Source organism: Peromyscus maniculatus, chromosome 4 (assembly GCF_049852395.1).
Source record: "Peromyscus maniculatus bairdii isolate BWxNUB_F1_BW_parent chromosome 4, HU_Pman_BW_mat_3.1, whole genome shotgun sequence".
Lineage (NCBI taxonomy): Eukaryota > Metazoa > Chordata > Mammalia > Rodentia > Cricetidae > Peromyscus > Peromyscus maniculatus.
In genome coordinates, this window is record NC_134855.1 from 81,164,844 (window position 1) to 81,189,165 (window position 24,322).

The 24,322-nt window shown below is 41.9% G+C and overlaps 1 protein-coding gene across 1 annotated transcript in view; it reads right to left on the reverse strand.

The window, feature by feature from the left end:
* Positions 1-257: 257 nt before the first annotated feature.
* Prrg4 (proline rich and Gla domain 4) overlaps positions 258-24,322 on the reverse strand; it is a 30,319-nt gene continuing 6,254 nt past the window's right edge. Inside the window, exons 3-6 of the mRNA XM_042275844.2 lie at positions 21,087-21,250; positions 18,624-18,672; positions 16,436-16,568; positions 258-5,923 (exon numbers count right to left, since the gene is read on the reverse strand). Of these exons, the coding sequence (XP_042131778.1) occupies positions 5,692-5,923; positions 16,436-16,568; positions 18,624-18,672; positions 21,087-21,250 (578 nt within the window). The 3' untranslated portion in view covers positions 258-5,691. The remainder of the gene's footprint in view (positions 5,924-16,435; positions 16,569-18,623; positions 18,673-21,086; positions 21,251-24,322) is intronic.

Sequence of the window (24,322 nt, forward strand, 5' to 3'; positions counted from 1 at the left end):
CACATGCGAGGCCACATCCCAGCACACATACATTTAGTCTTAAGGGGTAATATATTTGCCTCAAATGGTGTATTAAATATTAAAACTTTATTAAACAATAACACCCACACAACTGTAGCTCAATCATTTAAATAGGATGCTGGCCCAGCCAAATCAAAGATATATATGCTATAAACATTATTTTGAAAACATGCAATTAGTGGGTCAGGTTTAACCTGCACAATATCACATGCGAGTCATTATAGAATAAACAATAATTATTACTTAGTATAAAGTTTATTCACATGTATAAAATGTAAATGTAACAAGAAGTTAATTAAAATAAAACACAGTTATGTTTTAAGAAGGCTATGCATTAAAAAATGGGTTGCTTTTTCCAGATAATACAAATACTGATACATTTGTACTGGTTAACATCAAACTGTTAAAAAAAATGTTTGTAAACCCCAAACATGGCCGAAACGCAGTCCATCAGACCGAAGGCATCAACATATATCATACATATTCCCACTGACCAGAGACAATATCTACAAAAGTAATGATTTTTATTTTTATCTTATTTTAATTAAAAAAATTACTTGCATTAATTTACTTATTGGAGGGTAGTAATGTATGCATGCCACTGCACACATGTGGAAGTCATCAGATACCAATTTGCAGGAGTAAGTTCTTTCCTTCAACTATGTGCGTGACCTGGGGATTGAACTCAGGAAGTCAATCTTGGCAGCAAGTTCCTTTATCCACAGATCCTTCTCTTCAGCCCATTATTTAAATTTGTTCACTTGGTGTTGGGGATCAAACCCAGGTGCCTGGTGTAAGCTAAGTATGTATTCTACCACTCTTCCCTCAGTGTTTGGCTTTGATTTTCTTTCCTAGTTCTTTCTTTCTTTCTTTCTTTCTTTCTTTTTTTTTTTTTTTTTTTTTTTGAGATGGTCTCATTCTGGTCAAGGCTGGCCTTGAACCTGCATCAATCTTCTTCCCTCTATTTCCCAAGTACTGCTATTTATTCCTGGCATAACCATGTCTGTCTCCAAAAAGTCTAATCCAAAAAAAAAAAAATTACAGAAATACTAGACATTCCTCTAATAGCATAAATGTCATCCATAACATTTCAGATCAAACAACTAGTAAAATTTATTTTACATCTGATTAAAACAAAAATATTATGACTAATATGAGCTTTGGTTAAGCACAAGTAACTTTTAGCATTAAAATGCTCTTGTACATTTAGGAGGAGTATACACACAAATAAATTATTTGAGAAATAGAAAAAAAATCCGATTAGAAATTCGGAGACCCATTGCAAGGAGGGAGGGATGTTAGTTCAAGCTACTGCTAGTGTTTGTCTGGCATGTACAAGGCCGTGGGTTTGATTCCCAACACCAACACCAACACAAAAAAGAAGAAAGTCTGGAGGTAAACGGGAGCCCAAAGACGCAGAGGACCGTGACCCTCTCCAGCTTTGGATTGTTCTGAGAGCATCCCTCCCCGTTCTCCTCACTCAGGAGCACATTGTTAACAGATGCGCAACTCCCACAGCCAAAGCTTGTACTTTTTTTTTTTTTGTCCTACAAAATGTAGAGTTTTATAACTGTGTCTTTGTCTCTTTCAAATCTAATTATAGCCATATTCCGTTCATTTCCTAATTGTAACGGAAAGAAAAAGGGGTCTAGTCGTATATAAAACCTTTGTGAAAACAGATTTAATGTTTAACATCCAGCCATTCCCCAGAGAAGAAGCCAAAGCGAAACAGCAGACTAAATAAAACGTCCCACAGTAACCACACAGAGACCTCGGCACCAAACACACCGCAGGGAAGGAAACCACCAGTGGCACAGAAGTCTGTGTCCGTGGCTGAGAAATTCCCTCCAGTTTCCGGGTGCCTGCTAATGATGGTTCTATTACATTTTTCTGTTTGTATTCAAAGTATCATGACATCTAGATGCTCTAGAAATACCAGTGATTTCCCAGTGTTAGCGGTGAATTCGAGATCCCTTCAAGTTAGGGTAGAGGGCAAATATAAGGCTGCCAGTGGGGCAAGGTGAGCTGTCGCAAGTATGTCCTGAAGCTAACTTTGGGGTTAGACTTGGGGAGTCAATAGAATAGTTCAAATTAGGATTCAGTAAAAGATACAGGGTATGGAGGAGTGTGTAAGCTGTGGCAAAACTCTTCCCTGCCATGAGCAAGGCCCTGGGTTCTGACCCCCAGCACTGTAAATTTAAAAGAAGAAATACTTTGGCCGGGCGGTGGTGGCGCACACCTTTAATCCCAGCACTCGGGAGGCAGAGGCAGGCGGATCTCTGTGAGTTCGAGGCCAGCCTGGGCTACCAAGTGAGTTCCAGGAAAGGCGCAAAGTTACACAGAGAAACCCTGTCTCGAAACACCCCCCCCAAAAAAAGAAGAAATACTTTATATTTCATATATATATATATATATATATATATATATATATATATATGCCAGGTATGGTGGCACACACTTTAATCTCAGCACTTGGGAGGCAGAGGCAGGTGGATCCCTGAGTTCCAGGCTTGCCTGGTCCACAGACAGAGTTCCTGGACAGCCAGGACTACGAGAAGAAACCCTGTCTCAGAAAACCAAAACAAAATAAAAATAATAGTTTTAAATTTATATGTATGTGTGCATGTCTGTGTGAGTGTATGCCACATGAGTGCAGGTGCCTGAAAAGACCGGAAGAAGTCATTGGACACCTGAGAGATGGCATTGTAGGTGGCTGTGAGCAGCCCAACATGGGTGCTTGGTCCAAACTTGGGTCTCCTGGAAGAGCAGCAAATACTCTTGACCACTTGAACAATCTCTTCAACTCTCTCATATCTTTATATGTCTACTTGTCCTATAGACTTAGGATTATGCTCCCCTGTAAAGTATGGGATGGGACTAGGTAAGTGGGTTACTCATTGCAAAACCAGCTTTCACCAACCTGGTAGATTTCAAGCAAGTCATGCCTTAACTCTGATTGTTACAAAGTGAGCAAAGTCAGTTCTAGTAACCTTTTAAAAAGAGAATTAAAGTCAGTGTAGCGCACACAGTTATACCAGGGAAGTGCTATGGAGAGGTGTGAAGAACAGCAGAACTTTATAGGTAATATGGGGGGCTTGAAAATACTTCTAATTACATGGACGTGTTGATAGGTGATTTACTTGTGACCAGCAGCCAACAAGTCTGAAAATGTAAAAGGATAAAGCTTTGCCACTCTCTAAGGACTGACAGCTTCCTTTTATCTGCCTTAAGGAAGAGCATCCTGTCTTGTGTTTTGTTTTGCTTTACCTGAGACAAGATCTCACTAATTACTCCTGGTGACCCTTGAACTAAGTATGTGGCCCAGGCTGTCCTCAAACTTGTGATCCTCAAGCCTATGCCTCCTAAGTGCTGAGACTGCTGGTGTGTTACACTGGTGTAACACAGATTACAATGCTATAGAAGAAACGCACACACACACATTCACATTCACACACACTGCAAAATGATGTGGATTTTCTAAATATTTAAATTGGGTGTAATTATCAAGTGCAAGCAAGGTTGCAATCTCAACTCTATAACATCATAAAACAAAGTAACAATTTATAAAGGATCTTAAAGAATGGGGAAATGTCTGACAGAAACAGACAACAAAGAAGACCACAAATTTTTTTTCTAGTCAACTTTTCTTTCTTTTTATGGTTTTTCGAGACAGGGTTTCTCTGTGCAGCTTTGGAGCCTATCCTGGAACTCACTCTGTAGACCAGGCTGGCCTCAAACTCACAGAGATCCTCCTGCCTCTGCCTCCTGAGTGCTGAGATTAAAGGTGTGTGCCACCTTGCCTGGTGTCTAGTCAAGTTCCTTGACCCCAGAGCATATAGTACCTTGACACATGACAAGCAAATGAACTGAAATAGACAGGCATGTGAGTCAGGGAGCGTGTGCTCGCTTGTGAGTCACACTCTGCTACATTTTCGTTCTGTTTTGGTGCTGAGGATCTAACCCAGGGTCTTGCACACATGTTAAGCACAGGTTTTCCCACTGAGCTCCTCTTCTACATTCCTGAGGAAGAACTGGTCACTTATAGGACTACAACAGAAAAGTATCTGTTCAAACTATGGTATGTTTTCCATGTGTTAAGATGTACTAGGAGAAATGAGGGAGACTGAGAGTTAACTTAATGGCATGTGCTTAGCATATGTGATGCTCTGGTTTAGTCTCCAGCACACACACACACACACACACACAAGCTGGAAAGGCTTTCTGGTGACTTCAGTTGGTATTGCTGAGGAGTCTAACCTCATACATATGACGTAAGAGCTCAACCCCTTGCCTCTACTATTCTGTCACTCAACTTCCAGCTCAATATTGTGCATGTGTGTGTGCACATGCATGCGAACACATGTATGCAGAGGCCAGAAGTTGATATTGGTATCTTCTTCAATTGCTCTCCACCTTAATTCATCTCTAACTTAATTTAATTTTTTAATGGTTTTTGAGACAGGGTTTCACTGTGTAGCACTGGCTGTACTGGAATTAGTTCTGTAGCCCAGGCCGGCCTTGAACTCACAGAGATCCTCCTGCCTTGGCCTCCTGAATGCTGATTAAAGGCTTGTGTTACTACCACTGGACATTGTTTTTTGCTTTTGTTTTTCTGAGGCAGGCTTTCCAGCTGTCCTAGAACTCACAATGTAGAACAGGCTGGCCTTAAATTCACAGAGATCCCTGCCTCTTGAGTGCTGGGATTAAAGGTAAATGTACCACCTCACTGGCTCCACCTTAATTTTTGAGACAGTTTCTCATTGAACTTGGAGGTTCCTGGTTCAGCTACAGTGGCTAGCTACCATCGCCAGGGGGCCTCCTATGTCCTTCTACCCAGTGCTGGGATTGTAGGTATGTATCAAGTACTCATGGTTTTTGTTGTTGTTTTGTGGTTTTGTTTGTTTCAAACCAGGGTACTGAGGATTGAACTCAGATCCTTACATTTGCATGGCAAGCACTTTTCCAAGTGAGGTGTCTCCCAAACCCATGAGAAGTAATTTCTAGGAACAACAACAAAACCCTCTTGGCACCTCTTACCACATGAAAGCATGATTGATAGTGAGGGAAAAACTAAGACCTGCAAATTTGGTGGACGTTCTGCACCAATTAAATCAGAAAAGCAAGTGATTATATCAAGGCCACAGATCTACACCAAAATGTCAAATTCTGTGAAGTATTTTCAGCTAAAAAGAAATCCTAATGAAGAGAACAGCCAATAGCATGATTTGACATTAAATTAATGATTGATGGTTCCTAGTTTGCTCGTTCTAATCATTAACAAAGTTTGTCTTGTTTTGAGACAGGGGCTTGACAGGGCCCAGGCTGGCCTTGAACTCTCATCCTTCGCAAGTCAGCCTCCTGGTGTGGGGATTATAGGCATTCATCACATTACCCAGCTACAGCAGACTTTTGAACCAGCACAGCATACATTGCACAAAGGCACTTTCTTCTTAACTTCGAGGAAATGAAGTTCAAGTCTCTTACCAAGATGGTAGAGATCCAGTCCGGGTCCGAGCCGAAAGCAGAACTGTGATGAATTCTGTTCAGTGTGTATTGCTCCTTCATTCCGTACAGTTTGTTATAAAAAGCTGAACGGGCAAATCTTTTTTGTTTCAGGGAGAACAAATCTCAAACCACATGAATGTCTTACAGCAAGGCGGCAAGGTGGGCTTAATGAGTCGGGAGTGACATAGACTTTTTAAATACCCGGAACCCTTTTGCTGGTCCAGGATACGGAGGTGGTGGTGAGACACTGTGTTTTCTGGTCAATGCTACTGCCTGTTCATAGGAAGGTGGTCCTGCATCCTCTAAAGGTGGCGATGAAGGCAACACAGCCTCCTCCGGGCTTCTGAAAATGATGGAGGGTGTGTGTCTGGCCCTTCTTGTGTAGACAGCTGAAGAACTAAACAGAGAGATGACATTTTAGTTTAAGAGAAGTGAATTTCTGGGGTAATGACATTAAAAATTCTAGAAGCTAGGCAGTGGTGGCGCACTCCTTTAATCCCAGCACTCGGGAGGCAGAGACAGGTGGATCTGTGAGTTTGAGGCCACCCTGGTTTACAGAGTGAGTTTCAGGACAGCCAGGGTGACACAGAGAAGCACTAAAGTCAGACGTTAGTCAGAAACTGTACTCTGTCATCCTGTGATCAAAGTTAAGCTCTCTGACTCAGTTTCCTCCTCTCTAAAATGGGGTAATAGAGCTACTTCAACAGAGTTGCTGGTGTGCACTGAGTAGGATGTTTGATGTAATGCTTCCAGCACAGTGAATCCCTTTTCCTCCTGCTCTGGAAATCAAATCCAGGCTTTGTTGTGAGGTGGCATGTTTCTTGAGTCTTGTTGCCTGGTTGACCCCTGACCTTCCCAAGTAGTATTTCTGTCATGTAATCTAGACATGGCCTGCTTTCCATGATTACGTAACTCCTGAACCCTCTTTGCAAAGCCTCCCTTATCCTGGATTCACTGTATTTTTCATGGCTTTCTTCTTGGTTAATTATACAGAATTCTGAGACTCCCTTTTTCTCTCTGCTCTATTTTTTCTCCCCCTGAGACAGGGGACTCAGTAGCTAGCTCAAGCTGGCTTCAAACTCACTAGGTAGTTAAGGATGAGCTGGAACTTCTGCCTGTACCTCCTCAGTGTTGAGATTATAGGCATGTAGTGCTGGGTATTGAACTGCTGACTTCATAAGTGCTAGGCAAGAGATCTATCAACTGACCTCCACCCCAGCCCCCTTCCCTGTGCCTTGACTGGTATTGTTCCATTCCGGGAACGCTGTCTTTTTCTTTTCTCCAGCTTTTTCTCTAAGCCCACTTATTCTTGGCCAAGCACATAGTAAAGCAGCGGCCCAGTGTGTGTAAAGATCTGGGTTCCACTCTCCACAGTAAAACACAGGTCTTCTCCTGTCTGCTCTTCATATTGGGATTGAGCCCAGAGTCACGGGCATGCTAGTCGGGAAGTACTGTACTGTTGAGCTGCCGTCTCTAGTCAACGGAAAATTTTGGGAAAGGGTCTTTTCAGGTTGCTGAGCTGACCTTGAACTCACTATTGTAACTGATCCTGAACTGGCAATCCTCCTGAGTTCTTAGAATTGTAGATTTGTACCACCATACCTAAAGAATATTAACAATTTCACAAAACCTTATCAGTCAGTGAAAGCTAAAATGCCACACAAGTCTGACATTTTCAACCTATGGTTTTCCATCCTCTCCTCTGAATTGCAAACTATGTTAAAATTTTTAAAATTACATTTATATGTGTGTGTATATATATATATATATACGTGTATATATATATGTATATATATATATATATACACACACACATATGCCACAGTGTGCTTGTGGAAGTCCAAGAACAAGTTTCTCAGTAGGTTCTCTCTATCTTGTAGATCTCAAAGATTGAACTTGGGTCATCAGAATTGGTGGCAAGTGACCTTACCCACTGAGCCATATTGCCAGTCCTGAAACTACAATTTAAATGTTAGTAAATTGAGCTGTTTAGACTGTGGAGTTGGCTGACTATGAAGTATCAATGCATAATCTAACCTCCTAGAGTCAAGGGTAATACGACAAAGTCAGACACGTTGGCCAACCTCTGATGCACGTCTATAGTATTTCCCCACTAAGGGACAGTTGGCATAGGTCTGGGGAGCTGTCTTGAAAATTTGATGATCTGAGTTTCGATTCTCAGAAGCTATGTAAAAGGCAGACCCAGTAGCATGGGCATGTGTAATTCCAGCATGCTCACTGTCATTTTAGGTGTTTGTCAGACATTTGTTTGTGCCCCCTGGAGAAATGTCAGCTCAAGTCCTTTATCTTTATGGCGTATCTTTTGTTGTCTTGTTGTTTTGCCCTTCCTTCACCTATCTTAAGAAAAAAAAAAAAAAAAAGGTTTTGTTTTATACCAGTAGCCAGTGCTCTTAACTGTTGAGCCATCTCTTCAGGCCCTCTCGTCTGTCTTTAAAATCTTTGAAATAAAATATTATTTTATTCTGCCAAATCCAAGTTTCATTTTCCTCCTCAGCCAGAAGTCAATACTCAACTCCCGCTCTCCCTATACGTCCTCCAGCTTTCTACCAGGCATCAAATCCCACAGCTTCTTTTCCCTCAGACAAGTCCAGACTCCTGACCTCCCCTGGGAGTCCCACGCTGGCATCCCAATGGGTGCTCCTCTACCTTACAGGTTCTTCCTGCTCTGCTGTGCATTATTTAAGCAATGTGTCTGCTTTGGCCACCTCTGTGTTCCCAGGATGGAACACATTACTGCTTTCTCAAAAACCTTTTCCGGAAAAGCAGCCTTCTATTCTTCTTGTTCTGTGGGATTCACCTGTCACCATCTTCCCCAGACTGAAATTTCCCAGCCCTTTCAAATGTTTAGATTTGCAATCTTTCTCTCTCCCTCCCTCTCTATATACATATACATATACATATACATATACATATACATATACATATACATACACATACACATACATGTATGTATGTATACACACACACACACACATATATACATATATCTCCCCCCCCTCTCTCTCACCAAATGGCAATCACTCTATGTCTTCTCTGAACACCCCCCTCACTTTCAGAGACTCCCGAACACACTGACAGCAGGTATAGAGGAACAATGGAAGCACACGGTGCACAGGCCGCAGAACTTAGTTAGACAGGGACCGGGGCTGGGGCCGGTTCACTGGCTAATATTTTATAATTTACTGAGTTAAAAAAACTTACTTATGATACATCTCAATTTAAATTTCATACGAACATATGAATGCTGAGTGCCTCTATAATCAGTACAAGCTCTGAACAGGTTTTGTGTTTGGTTGTTTTGTGGTATTAGTAATTGAACTCAGGACTTTACACTCTACCACTGAGCTACAGCTTCCAGCCCCTGGGGACTATTTACTTACTCATTTGTTTATTCATTTAGATGCTGGGGACTGAACCCAGGGCCCCACATGTATTATACAGATGTTCTACCATTGAGCTGTACGCCTGTGTTGGAGGCTATTTTTTAAAAAGCATAAACACTACAAGGGCACATAGGAATACTCTTTCTCAAATGTGTGGAACAACCTGAGTTCAAAAATGAATAATAACAATAGCTAATACTGACTTAGTACTATATACCAAACATTATTTTAAGCACTTAATGATCTGGGCCACCATATTGCACAATGCCAAAAGACATTATTCACACATCTGTATGAACGTTGCTCCCGTGGAACTATGATACATGATGGCTTTGATTATTATGGGGGGTGTACACGTAAGTAACATGTCCAAGGACTAATCCTAGTCAATTGTGTACTCAGGATCTGAACAGCAGCATGTTAGCTCCCATGATTTCACATAAATTACTGTATCACATCCTGTTTCGACCCAGCACAATATACATTGGTTCCTTTCAGAGACAAATGCTAGTCTAAGACTGCTGTTATTTTAGGATGGAATCATATTTTAGAGTAATATGCCAGGAAATATAAATTAAGTGGCAAATGCAAGTTTACAAGATGCTCAGTGTTTTGAAAATACTGTACCAGATTAACAAGTCAGACTAATACTGTGTGATTCCACGTATGTGATGTCAGAATAGTAAAATTCACAGAGGTGGAAGGTAGGATGGTGGTGAGCTTGAGCTGGTGGACTGGGGACTTGAACAGAAGATGGGGAATATCTGGGTCCACTGGCATGGAGCTGGAGATGACTGTAAAGTCGTGTGAATGAGATGAATTTTGAACTTGAACAACTTACTTACAAATATAAAAGAAGATAAATTTTATTTTATGTAAACTACTATTCTGGAAATGCACATAAACTGTATTATTAAATATTAAGTTGCAAATGAGAACATATAATGTGCATACCAAATCCACAATCGTAGTTTCTTTTTTTTCTTTTCTTTTGTGTGTGTGTGTGTGTGTGTGTGTGTGTGTGTGTGTGTGTGTGTGCATGCAAATGTGCATGCATGTGCAGAGGCCAGAGGACAACTTTGGGGGGTGTTCCCCAGGAGCCATTTTGGGGTGATTTTTTGTTCATTTGTTGTTTGAGACAGGGTCTCTTAGGTAGCCCTAGCTATCCTGGAACTCTGAATGTAGATCAGGCTGGTCTTGAACTCACAGAGATTCACTTGGTCTTTTTGAGACAGGTCTCTCTCGGAGACCAGTACTCACCAGCTAGGCTAGCCTGGCTGTCCAGAGAGCTCTAAGCCTCCACCTGTCTGTCTGCCTAGTGCTGGGGCGGTAAACACATGCCAACATGGCTGCCTGTTTACATGGATGCTGGGGTCCAATCCAGACTCCATGCTTGCACAGCAGACATGTTACTGACCAGGCTATCTCCAGCCTAGCAGTTCTTTCTTTCTTTTCTTTTCTTTTCTTTTTTTTTTTTTTTTTTTTTTTTTTTTTTTTTTTTCTGAGTCAGGGTTTCTCTGGCTCTGACCTGGAGCTCACTTTGTAGACCAGGCTGGCCTCCAACTCACAGAGATTTGTGATAATATTTTATTCGTGCCGAAATGTGGTGATATTTTACCACATACAATCTTAATGGCTGAGCGATCTCTCAGGACACTTAAAAAAATTGTTTCTGTGGGCATAAACTAGAATAAAAAATTTTGAAGACTTTAATTTTCATTATCAATACCGTTTGAGACACTCACATAGCAACAGAAATAACTTCTAAGTGATTCTCTCAGATGAGCCAACGTGATCTCCTTTAAGCCTTCAAGAGGGAATGCTCTGCTGGCCTGGGACTGGCTATCTTGCTGAGGATGCTCTTGTATTTCTGGTCCCCATCTCTTCCTCCCAAGTGCTAGGATGGCAGACACATTCCACCCCTGGTTTATGTGGTGCTACAAATCAAACTCAGGGCTTTTGTATGCTAAGCAGGAACTTTACTAACTGGGCTAAATTCCTAGTTCCCCAGAAAAAATACTCTACTAAACGTTGTGGAGAAATGTATCCTTTATATTTACTGATCTCATGTAAAGAATTTTTATTTTTAAATAAGTAACTTTTAAAATGATAATTCTGACAAACAAACAGCCAAAGTTATAAAACTGGCAAAAGAAAAGGATATTATGAAACTTTAAGAGGAATCAGTTTTTTCCTCATTCATTTCAAAGATGAGAAAAACTTTAAAAAAATTATATATTGCCGGGCGTTGGTGGCGCACGCCTTTAATCCCAGCACTCGGGAGGCAGAGGCAGGCGAATCTCTGTGAGTTCGAGGCCAGCCTGGGCTACCAAGTAAGTTCCAGGAAAGGCGCAAAGCTACACAGAGAAACCCTGTCTCGAAAAACCAAAAAACAAAAACAAAAAAGAAAAAATTATATATCAAGGAGGGCAGGAGAGATGGCTCAGCCATTAAGAGAGCACACTGCTCTTCCGGAGAACTGTGTTTGGCTCCCAGCACCCACATCAGGTAGCTCGCAACTGCCTGTAACTCCAGCTCTAGGGACCCAATGCCCTCTGACATTCTCAGGCACTTGCCCATATGTGGTGCACATAAACTCATACACGTAAGCACATACACAAAAATAGTAATCATAATTTTTTCATTAAGGAATTTAGTGGGGCTTAGAGGTATGCCTGTAATTCCAGAATTTGGAATTTATTAATTCAAGGCTCACCTGGGATACACACAGAGTCTAAGGCCAGCATAGGTTACCTAGTGAGATAATATCTCAAAGGTAACAAAGGGAGTGACAGGGAGCCTTTGCTTTAAGATCCATTATTAAATAGTAGCAGAATTAACATGAAAACCTTTGCCTCCTAGTTCCCAGTTGAGTATTCTTCCTCTACAAATTATTCCATTCTTTATTTATATCTGATATGAAATAATGAACAGTCTTATCCCATTAATTTAAACAGTATAATTAAAGTTTTCTGGTTTCATATTGGTCTACATTTAGACTTGAACGGTTGTAAAATCATATTTTAAAATGAACAAAATCCTGGGCAGTGGTGGCGCACACCTTTAATCCCAGCACTCAAGAGGCAGAGGCAGGTAGACTTTGTGAGCCTGGTCTACAGAGAGAGTTCCAGGGCAGCCAGGGCTACAGAGTGAAACCCTGTCTTGGAAACACACCTCTTCCCCCCCCCCCCCGCCAAAAAAAATAAATAAAAATTAAAATAGGGTCTGGAGAGAAGGCTCAGTGGTTAAGAGCACTTGTTACTCTTCCAAAGGACCTGGGTTCAATTCCCAGAACCTACATGGCAGTTCACAAATGTCTCTAACTCCAGTTCCATGGAATCTGACATCTTCATATAGACATACATGCAAACAAAACACAGATGCACATGAAATAAAAATAAATAAATCATTAAATAAAAAAATAAAATGAACAAATGCCTTCCATTTGTAACCAGTTAGGGGTGGGACTATCGCTTAGTGATGGAGCACTTGCTTCACGTGTGATGGAGCACTCATTTCACACGTGTGATGGAGCACTCATTTCACACGTGTGATGATGGAGCACTCATTTCACACGTGTGATGGAGCACTCATTTCACACATGTGATGGAGCACTCATTTCACACGTGTGATGGAGCACTCATTTCACATGTGTGATGATAGAGCACTCATTTCACATGTGTGATGGAGCACTCATTTCACATGTGTGATGGAGCACTCATTTCACATGTGTGATGGAGCACTCATTTCACACGTGTGATGGAGCACTCATTTCACACGTGTGATGGAGCACTTGCTTCACGTGTGATGGGGCACTCATTTCACATGTGTGATGGAGCACTGGCTTCTCATGTGTGAGGCCAGGATTTAATTCCTAGCAGTAGGAGAATGACATGTGGTCCCCTTCATGAGCTTCTTCGTTGACGTTGAGAATGTGAGTAGGATTATACAAGCATCAGTACCAGCAGCCTGCTTAGTGCCTGGTGTTCCTGTTAAAACTGTCTCCACACTGAATCATTACGAGGATCAGCAACTGTGCTGGCTAGTTTTTGTCAACTTGACACAAGATACAAGAAGAGAAGAGGGAAGCCCAACTGCTGTGGGATGGTCTGTATGTTAAATTGCTCTGATTGGTCAATAAATAAAACAGATTGGCCAGTGGCCAGGCAGGAAGTATAGGCGGGACTAACAGAGAGGAGAACAGAGAAAAGGAAGGCGGAGGGAGACACTGACAGCCGCCGCCAGGACAAGAAGCATGTGAAGACGCCGGTAAGCCACGAGCCACGTGGCAAGGTATAGATTTATGGAAATAGATTAATTTAAGCTGTAAGAACAGTCAGCAAAAAGCCTGCCACGGCCATACAGTTTGTAAACAATATAAGTCTCTGTGTTTACTTGGTTGGGTCTGAGCAGCTGTGGGACTGGCGGGTGACAAAGATTTGTTCTGACTGTGGGCAAGGCAGGAAAACTCTAGCTACACACAACTGAGAGAATTCCCCCACCAGACTGGTCCATAGGCAAGACTGTGGGACATTTCCTTGATTAATGATTGATGGGGGAGGGCCCAGCCCACTGTAGGTGGTGCCAGCCCTGGGCAGGTGGTCCTGGATGCTGTGAGATAGCAGGCTGAGCCAGGCAGTGGTGGTGCATGCCTTTAATCCCAGCACTCGAGAAGTATGTGATTGGCCCCCAAAATCTCATAGGGAGTGGCCCTATTAGGAGGTGTGGCTTTGTTGGAGTAGGTATGGCCTTGTTCGAGGAAGTGTGTCACTGTGGGGGCGGCTTTGAGGTTTCCTATGCTCAGGATACAGCACAGTGTCTCAGTTGAAGTCATGTTGCCTGCAAGCAAAGATGTGGCTGGTACCACGTCTGTCTGTGCTCTGCCATGTTCCTCACCATGATGGTACTGGACTGCATCTCTGGAACTGTAATTGTGCCACTCCAATTAAATGGGTTTTTTTGTTTCTTTTTTCTTTTTTAAAGAGTTATTGTGGGGTTTGGAGAGATGGCTCAGAGGTTAAGAGCACAGGCTGCTCTTCCAGAGGTCCTGAGTTCAATTCCCAGCAACCACATGGTGGCTCACAACCATCTGTAATGAGATCTGGTGCCCTCTTCTGTCATACAGGCAGAACACTGTGTATAGAATAAATAAATAAATCTTAAAAAAAAAAAAAAGAGTTATTGTGGTCATGGTGTCTCTTCACAGCAATAAAACCTTAACTAAGACAGGAGGCAGAGGCAGGTGGATCTCCGTGAGTTTGAGGCCAGCCTGGTCTACAGAGTGAGTTCCAGTACAGCCAGGGCTACACGGAGAAACCCTGTCTTCAAAAAACCAAAAAACTCAAACAAATAAATAAGTAAATAATAAAAATAAAAATAAAAAAGACCAGTAAATAAAATAAAGAAAGAAAGCAGATTGAGCAAGCCAGGGCGAACAAGCCAATAAGCATAGTTCCTCAATGGCTTCTGCTTATTATCTCCAGGTTCCTGCCTTGGCTCCCCTCAGCAGACTGTGACCCAGGATTTGTAAGCCAAATCAACCCTTTCCTCCTCATGTTACTTTTTACCACAGCAGTAGAAACCCTAACAAGACAGTTTTTCAAATAGTTATGGTCCCTATGAATTCTTTTTTTTTTTTTCCAGTTTTTTCGAGACAGGGTTTCTTTGTGTAGCTTTGCGCCTTTCCTGGAACTCACTTGGTAGACCAGGCTGGCCTCGAACTCACAGAGATCCGCCTGCCTCTGCCTCCTGAGTGCTGGGATTAAAGGCGTGCACCACCACAGCCCGGCCCCTATGAATTCTTATCAATCTCTGTTGATGTACTATTTATCTTTAATTGGTAATCATTTTATTTTTATTAGTTTTAAGGTATCAATAATAGGTTAAAGCCAGTTTCCCTCCCATCCTTAAAAACAAAGTGTCATATGTCCTAGACTGGCTTCCAGTTTGTTTTGTAGCCAAGGATGATTCTGAACTTCTGATCCTCCTGCCTCCACCTCCCTTGTGCTGGTATTTGTAGGCACGTGCCACCACAGCAGGCTTATGTGGTGCTGGGGACTGAACCCAGGACTTCCTGCCACTAGGCAAGCACTCTACCAACCGAGTTATGCCCCCGGTCCCTGAACTGTTTTGCTTTGGCCACAGAGATCTGTTAAGTTTATGACCCAGTAAACTGCTGGACTTTCTGTTTTTGAAAATAATGGGGCAGCAGTGTCAAAAGGAGTGCTGTATCCATTCCAGGGAGTGCTGGGCTACTGAGCTATGTCTCCAGTCTCCAGATTCTTGAGACCAGTCTCTGTATGTAGCCCAAACAGGTATTGAACTTGAATCCTGTTCCCCTCTCTCCTAAATTCTGGGATTATAGCTCTGAGCAGCTACACCTAGATCTTGATTTCTCTTTTCTTTTTCTTTCTTTCTTTCTTTCTTTCTTTCTTTCTTTCTTTCTTTCTTTCTTTCTTTCTTTCTTTCTTTCTTTCTTTTTTTTTTTTGGTTTTTTTGAGACAGGGTTTCTCTGTGTAGCTTTGTGCCTTTCCTGGAACTCACTTTGGAGAGCAGGCTGGCCTCGAACTCACAGAGATCCGCCTGCCTCTGCTTCCCAAGTGCTGGGATTAAAGGCGTGCGCCACCACCTCCTGGCCTTGTATTCTTTTGAAGGATCTTAGAAATAACATTGTTAGCACATGTTTGGCATGACACATGTGGTCATACACATATACACTAAATACATAAATACATTTTAAAAATTTTAGAAATATCATCATTAGATTGTTAATGTGGATGTTAAAATACCAGACATCTGTCAGCCTAGAGTCTGGGAAGACATAAATGTAGTGTCAGGCAGGGATAGGATACTAACAGAGAAACTGGCAAAATCCGAATTTAGAGTTTAGTTAATGATGATGTCACAATGTGTGTGTGTGTGTGTGTGTGTGTGAGAGAGAGAGAGAGAGAGAGAGAGAGAGAGAGATTGAGAGAGAGAGAGAGAGAGAGATTGAGAGAGAGAGAGAGAGAGAGAGAGAGAGAGAGAGAGAGAGAGAGAGATCAACATCAGTGTTTTTCTCAGTTATTCTCCACCTTGTTTTTTGAGACAGGGTCTCTCACTGAACAGGAGGTGGTTGATTAAACTGGGCTGGTTGGCCTGCAAGACCTAGGGAGCCCCTGTCCCCTCCCTGAAGCTGGAGTTCAGGCCCATGCTGCCACATCAAGCTTTTCTAGTTGCTGGTGACCTGAACTCAAGGCTTATGCTTGGTCAGAAAGCACTTTCTCGACTCAGCCATATCTCTGGTCCTATTTTCTTAGTTTTGACCGATCTACTATGGTAACATGATTGGAAATTTATGGGAGAAACTGAGCAACGGGTGCACAAAAATTCCCTGAACTGTCTTTGCAATCATCTTGATTATCTAGGATTATTCTAGAGTGAAAACCTCAAAACAAATGGCTATCAGTTTGACCCACTTAAAAACAACACTACAGAATGCACCAATGAAGGCTATTTTGACTTACCTCAGATACGGCTGCCTGTTACACTTGGTGATACACAGATAGTAACCAAACAGGCCAAATATAACCAAGAATACTCCAGCGGCAATTAATCCAGTCAGAAGGCCCATAACATCAATTTTCTCTTTGTTAACATCTTTAAAAAAAAAAAAACAGTAAAATAAGTTAATAGCATGACTGAAAATCATCATCTATAATTTCAATAAATTTAACACATTACTAAGGAGAATTTCATAACTAATAACTGATTAATTTATCTATTTTTTTTTTTTGAGACAGGGTTTTTCTGTGTAGCTTTGGCTGTTCTGAAACTGGCTCTGTAGCCCAGGCTGTCCTCAAACTTCCAGAGATCTGCCTGCCTCTGCCTCCCGAGTGCTGGGATTAAAGGTGTGTACCACAATATGGCCAAGCAATACTAATTTATCTTGAAGTCTTTGTGTCATAGAACTACCTTAAAAAATGTAAATGATATTTGTTATTTAAATTTCTTTTTTTTTTTTTCCAAGACAGGGTTTCTCTGTGTAGTTTTGGTTCTGGATCTCGCTCTATAGACTAGGCTGGCCTTGAACTCACAGACATCTGCCTGGCTCTGCCTCTTGAGTGCTGGGATTAAAGGTGTGCACCACTACTGCCTGGCCTTTCTTTTTCTTTTTTTAAAAAAATTATTTATATATTGTGTGTGAGAAGGTTGTCATGACATACATGTGGATGTCAGAGGGCAATTTCTGAGAGTTTGTGTTCTCCTTCTACCATGTGAGGCCTGAGAGTTGAACCTGGGTTTGGTGGCAAGCATCTTTACCCACTGAGTCATCTTGCCAGCTCTTAGGTGGCATTTCTTAGACACTTAATTATGTTTATTATTTCATTTCTTTAAACAGGTCATATTATGTGAATAATATCTAACAGTAAGTGGGATAAACATGTATTTTGCTCAGCTAGACATGTTGGTCCATTTATTAGGCAACCTTGGAATAGTACCCTATGGGAGGTGCCTAAAATAAATGAAAAAATCAAAGGCAAAATTAATTAAATAAATAACCAAATGCAGCTAGAAGGAGAAATGGATAGAAGGCATTAAAAAATTGGTTATCAGGAACAGAATGGCAGTCAGATAGGACCAGTCAGTTCTACTATTCTGTAGCAAGTTGGGGTAATTATCATTGATAATTTACTGGATATTTCAAAATAGAAGATTTTTGTATTATCATCTCAAATAAGTGACAAATGTTTGATGTGATAGATATGATGATTACCCTGGTTTGATTACCACACATTGCATATAAGTGTTAAAATACCACACTGTATTCCATAAATAGGTACAAGTATTATGGATCAAATTATTAAAGAGAAAAGCAAGCAGCTTGAGATGGCCAACACAGGTAAGACAGAGGCCTTCCCTTCTCTAGTAGCTACTACTTCTAAATAATCTCTTCCTGGTGTTTTGTTTTTGTTTTTTTGGTGTTGCAGATTGAACTCAGACTTTCGTACATGCTAAGCGTGTCTTCAACCACTGAGATATATCTTCAGTGATTCTCTTCTTCCTGCTCCCAGGGTGGGGTGTGGTCTCCTAGAGTCTGGGCTGGCCTGGAATTCACTATGTAGCTGAGGGAGGTGACCAAAGAGATTACAGGGGTACACCACCATACCCATCTTATGCCAGTTTTGTGGCTCAAACCTGAGGCCTCATGCAAGCACTTTACCATGTGAGCTACATGCTCACTGTGGGTGTGCGCCTGCCTGAGTGCAGGTGCTGGAGAGCAAGCCTAGGTGCATGAGCTTGCTAGGTAAGCACTCTGGAACTGCTGCCCCAGCCTAACTTCAGCCTTATCCAGCAATCTCATTTACCTCCCAGAGGTGTCCTGTTCATCTGTAATGGTAACAAAAGAAAAGGTTATACTAGTTTATAAGCTGAAACTAGCAGGGTCCTACTTCTGTGCAAGTTTTAACTTAGCCCAGCTGCTTAAACAACCTTTAAGGCCATTATCTCATTTCCCTAAGATCTCACCAAACTTGATTTTCAGTATGTAAACAGACGAAGGTAGCCTTCTGTCTCCCACAGCCCAGCATAGAATTGAGAAACCGTCCTTGGTATGCACATTGAGCAATAGCCAAGCTCAGACACCAAGACTAAAATGTGTTACGGCGATGAGAGGTGAGGACAGCTTGACATGTCAGCGGCTCTTCCCCTTACCCGATCGTGTGGTCGGTCCTTTAGTCGAATAATCCCGCCAAAACGTGGTCTAAGGAAAAAGACGACACTTTCAGATTTCTGTCATGTAGTATCATTTCATTTGTTCCCGGTGACCTAGATTGGAGGTGGTAAGCTCTTGGCCTGTGGCACAGTCGGGACATCAGTTCATTCAAGCTGGCGGCAGTGACTCATGCTGCCGTCTCTGCTGTCTGGCTAATTGGTGAAGGGATTGTTGCTAGTCCCAGCTCTCCATGACCATGCCCTGCTAGTCTCCCCTTACCCAGCGGAGGCTGGTCATCTGTGAAAGCAGTCTGATTTTCTGCACTGGGGGGTGGGGCTCGCTTTGCTAGAAGGGTTGAATTCACTGACTTGCAAACTGATCTCTCAGGCAGTTCAAGTCCTATGTGCTTTGAAAGAATTGAAGAGTTTTGAGAAACCATGATGAAAGTAGAACAATTTTAGCTTTTTTGCTTGTTTTTTCCGAGACAGAGTTTCTCTGTGTAGCCCTGGCTGTCCTGGAACTCACTCTGTAGACCAGGCTGGCTTCGAATTCAGAGATCCACCTGCCTCTGCCTCTGGAGAGCTGGGATTAAAGGTGTGTGCCACCACCACCTAGTTTAAAATATATTTTTTTTAATTATGAAAAACATCATTAAATCCCAATAGGCACAACTATAAAATATGTTCTTTGTTTTCCCACCTCCTGCATGTGGTAAATATTTGCAGGAAGTGAGTGGTTGGGAAGGATTATGGAAGAATGGATAACTAGGTTCTCGCACTTATGCATTTGGAGGATCCCTGGGGAGTTTCTTATTCAGCAAAGAGCAAAGAAGGATGCTTGAGAAGGGAGAAGAAGGAACTGACATTATTTACATGTAGAGGAAGTGAAGCACTTTGAATTTTTCGGGAAGATTCTGTATTACAGCAGGCACAGTATTACCTGTCTGTGTTCTGTATTATCTAAATTAACAGGCAGGATTGAATTATAAATTAATGGAGATTTTTAAAAAAACAACAACATTGGGGGCTGGAAAGATTGCTCAGTGGATTAAGAGCACTTGTTGCTCTTGCAAGAGGACCCAAGATTGGTTCCTACCAGCCACAGTGTGGCTCACACTCCAGCTCCAGGGGACTGGGAAGCCTTAGTCTGACCTCCTCAGGCACAAGTAAGCATGTAATGCACAGACATAAATGCAGAAAAAATACTCATATGCAAAAAAAAAAAATTGAGAATTAAAATTTTTAAAAAGTGTCGCGTCGTCGTCCCGTCCCCCCCCCCCCCCCCCCCCCCCGTTTAGGCCAGGTATGGTGGTGCATGCTTTTAATCTCAACATTCAGGAGACAGAAGCAGGAGGATCTCCACTGACTCCCAACTCAAAAGAAAAAAAAATCCCTCTCTTAAACTACATAGACAAATCAATAAAATCCTAAACTTTATAGCCTCAGTACCAGAGGCTGGTGAATGGTTGGGTGAATGGCTGAGAGAGCTTGCTGTGCATTCATAAGGACCAGAGCTCAGACCCCAGCACTCAGATGACAAGCAGCACATATATACACATACAGAGATAAAATAAATCTTAAAACAAAACAAAACAAAACAAAAACCCAAAAACCAAACACGTAATATCCTCAGTGCCTGGCACATAGGAGACTGTCAATAAACAGTTGAAATATAGATGTGGGCAATCAAGGTCAGATCACTAAGAGGAAAACTTGTGCTTTGTTTTAAATGATTGATGCTCAAAGCACTAACTCCAATGATGTCTTAGTTGCTGGGGACAGAACCCAGGGGCTTGGACTTTCTAGTGCCGTGGCTTCTGAGCTATCTTCAAATAACATCTTGAACTGAAATCCACTCTGCCCTGAGACTATTTTTTTTTTTTTTTTTTTTTGTTTTTTTTTTTGTTTTTTTTCGAGACAGGGTTTCTCTGTGTAGCTTTGCGCCTTTTCCTGGAACTCGCTTTGGAGACCAGGCTGGCCTCGAACTCACAGAGATTCGCCTGGCTCTGCCTCCCGAGTGCTGGGATTAAAGGCGTGCGCCACCACCGCCCGGCTGAGACTATTTTTTTTTAATATAATAAACATTGAATACATGGCCAGGCATGAAGGCACACACCTTTAATTTCAGCACTTGAGCCCAGCCTGGTCTGTGTAACAAGTTCTAGGATATCCAGGGCTACACAAAGAAACCACGTCTCAAATAAATAAACAATTAATTTTTAAAAAGGTTAAACATAATATCACCACAGAGCCCATAATTTGCTAATTATTATAAACAAAAGCTAGTGAAGCACAAAGCCAACTTTCAAGAGGCTTACTTAGCATTTTAAGAAGTGGAAGGAGGTAAGAGGCATACAATTTTGATTTTGTTTAAAGCACATAGGTCTATCATGCATTTATCACCACTTTCTCAAAGTACAATGAAGCAACTTTCCAGGTGACTGACATCACCGGACAATTTACCGTTTTTTCGTCATCCCCGATAATCTCTCTGGCTTCTTCATAATTACAAAACTCCTCATAGCATTCTCTCTCCATGTCCCCGGGAGTGAAGAGTTCTAAATCAAACCTATTGTACAGGAGGCGGCGGTGCATAAAGACGTTTGCTGCTTCTTTTGTTGTAAAGACTAATAAAGAAACACAAAAGGATTTCAAACACAATAAAGGTAAGGCAGAAACTTCCCGTTTCAACTGGAGGAAAAAAAATCATTCTCTCGATATGGGTAAACTGTGCCGGCCTCTCCTGGGTGACTTCCAAATTGACCTCTCAAATAGCATCAGTAAAACGGCTTCTGGGAAAATGTTGGCAGTTCCAGACAATACTTGAGTTGTTTATGCCCAAAATTATTAACATAAATAAAAATTATTAAAGTTTTAGTTATCTGGGCTGGAGAGATGGCTCAGTGTTTAAGAGCACTGACTGTTCTTCCAGAGGACCCGGGTTCAAATCCCAGCACCCACATGGCAGCTCACAACTGTCTATAGCTCCAAGATCTGACGCCCTCACACAAACATACATGCAGGCAAACACTAATACACATTAAAATAAAGACAAAAAAAAATAAAAGAGTTTCAATTATCCTTCCTGGTGATTATTATTTTCCTGAAAATAACAGATGAGATTATTCTTTCCAAAGGTTGTTTCCCTATTACTTTTCCTTTCTCTTTCTTTTCTTTTTCTTTTTAGTGCTAGAGTCCAACCTAGGGCCTTAATGATAAGTTAGCATGCTCTTTTGGTGTGTGCGTATGTGTGTGTGTGTGTGATGTGTGAGCTCGTGTGTTGGTGTACCTACGCATTAGGAGGCCAGAAGAGGACGATAGGTGCCCTGTTCTGTCACTCCCCATCTTATTCCTTCGAGCCAGGGTCTCTCACCAAACCTCAAACTCATACCTTGGGGGATGCTGGCTGGCCAGCAAGCTCCCAGAATCCACCTGTCTCTGCTTCCCAGGACCGGGTGACAGGCCCATCAGTGGTCATTCTTGACTTTGGCATGGCTGATGCAGATCAAAACTGAAGCTGTCAGGTTTGCAGGGCAGGAGCTTAGCCACTGAGCCGCCTCCCCAGCCCCACATGAACACTTTTATATTGAAGGTTTTATATACGCGCATGCTAAAAGAATTCTAAACTCCTATTTATAAAATTACAGGCGAATCAGAAGATTAACTTAGAGCTGTCAGCCCATCCCAAAGGAAGATCCCCTTCCACCCCTTCATCCCACTGTCCAGACAGGTGTCCACAGCACTTGGTGGGATTTCATCCACATTTGATGAGAAATCAATGGGAAACATAACAAGGTGAAGCAAGTGAGAAGATGAGGCAGGGCAAGCTTGAACTGAAAGTCAGCCTTGGCTACACAGCAAAATAAGGAAAAACCCGAGGCAGGGGGAATATGATTTGTGAGTTTTGTAACCTCAGGCTGGCCATTATTCTTAGTGTCATGAGAATACTCAGATTTTGCCTGAGATCTTTTTCTATACATTAACTATCTAAGTAGGTTAGACTCTTCTAGATCTGTCTTGGCCAATGTAGAGGTTCCTGGCCACATATGGCTACGAAGCCCTAGAAAAGTGGCTAGTCTAACTGATACATAAAAGGCACTCATGGAATTTCAGATTTCATATTGAAAACTAGGTGAGAGAGCACAGGCAAGTTATAGATTGTGTATACTTTGAAAAGGCATAGTGGATATTAGGTAAAATAAAAACCGTTAAAAATCTATCTCACCTATTTCTTTTTGTTCACTATCTTATTTTTTTTCTTTAATTAGTTCATTGATTACTTGGGCAGGCTCTCCCTATGTAGTTCTGAGTGGCCTGGAACTCATTATGTAGGTCAGGTCTTGAACTTTTACAGAAATCCACCAGGAGAGCTGGGATCAAAGGCATATACTACCTACCACACCTGGCTTCTTTTTGCTTTTTCATTTATGCCTATTAGAAAAAAAGTTGAATTATTTATGTGATTCCCATAATATTTCTTTTATCATCGCTATTCCAAGGTGTCAATTTCTTACTCTTTTTTTCCTGGCAGTGCTGGTGATTGAAGCCAGGGTATCGCAGTGCTGGGCTAGTGCTCTGTTGTGGGACCACGGCCCATTCTTAGTGTCAGTTTCTCTGTTATAATGATATACAGACTGGTGGAACCGAGGGGAAATGATAATGAACAGCTGATGATGTCTTATATGATGTCTTATCTCACAAGGCAGACTGAGAGGCCAGGATGCTCGAACACTCCTGGTCCTTTGTCCGCTGTCTCCTTGTAGAGCCACGCTGTCGAATGAAGCTGCAATGAGGACTTTCGCAGTCTCTGTCGCCCTCTCTAGCACCCCTGCACTGGCTTGCAAGTGTCTCCTTGTCCCTTTACAACTTGATGTTCACACAATGGCCAGAGAGAATCTTTTAGAGAAATGTTTTAGCCAGGAGGGGTGGTGCACGCCTTTGATCCCAGCACTCAGGAGGCAGAGAAATGCCTGTGAGTTAGAGGCCAGGGAGTACAAGGCCATGGGTGTACAGTGAGTTCCAGGACAGCCAGGGAAATGTGGAGAGATCCTGTCTCGAGAAAAAAAAAAAAAAAAGGAAAAAAAAATTTAAATATTTGTGTGTGTGTGTTGATGTGTGTGTGTGTGTGTGTGTGTGTGTGTGTGTGTGTGTGCAATGTATGTTTGTGCACAAACATGTGTATATGCAGGCATGCTCACGGCCTGTTCGTGGCAGTCAGAGGACAACATGCATGAGGTGGTCCTCTCCTCCCACCAAGGAGTCAACTCAGCTGTCAGGCTAAGCATAAGCAAGTGCCTTTATCTACTAAGCCATCCTGCCAGACAAAGAAAGCATTAAAAAACAAAACAAAGCAAAAACAAAAAAAAAAACCCAAAAAACTTTTCTAACTGGAGAGATGGCTCAGAGGTTAAGAGCACTGATTGCTCTTCCAGAGGACCTGGGTCCAATTCCCAGCACCCACAAAAAACAAAACAAAACAAAAACAAAAAACAAAGCAACAACAACAACAACAAAAAACAATAACTTTTCAGAAGACAGAGGTAGGAGAATCTTTGAGTTTGAGGCCAGTCTGGTCTATATAGCAAGTTCTAGATATCCATGGCCGCACAGAGAAACCCTGTCCCAAAAAAACAAAAACAAAAACAATTCCTTTTTCTGGGTATGGGGGTGAAAACTTTTAATCCTAGCACTTGGAAGGT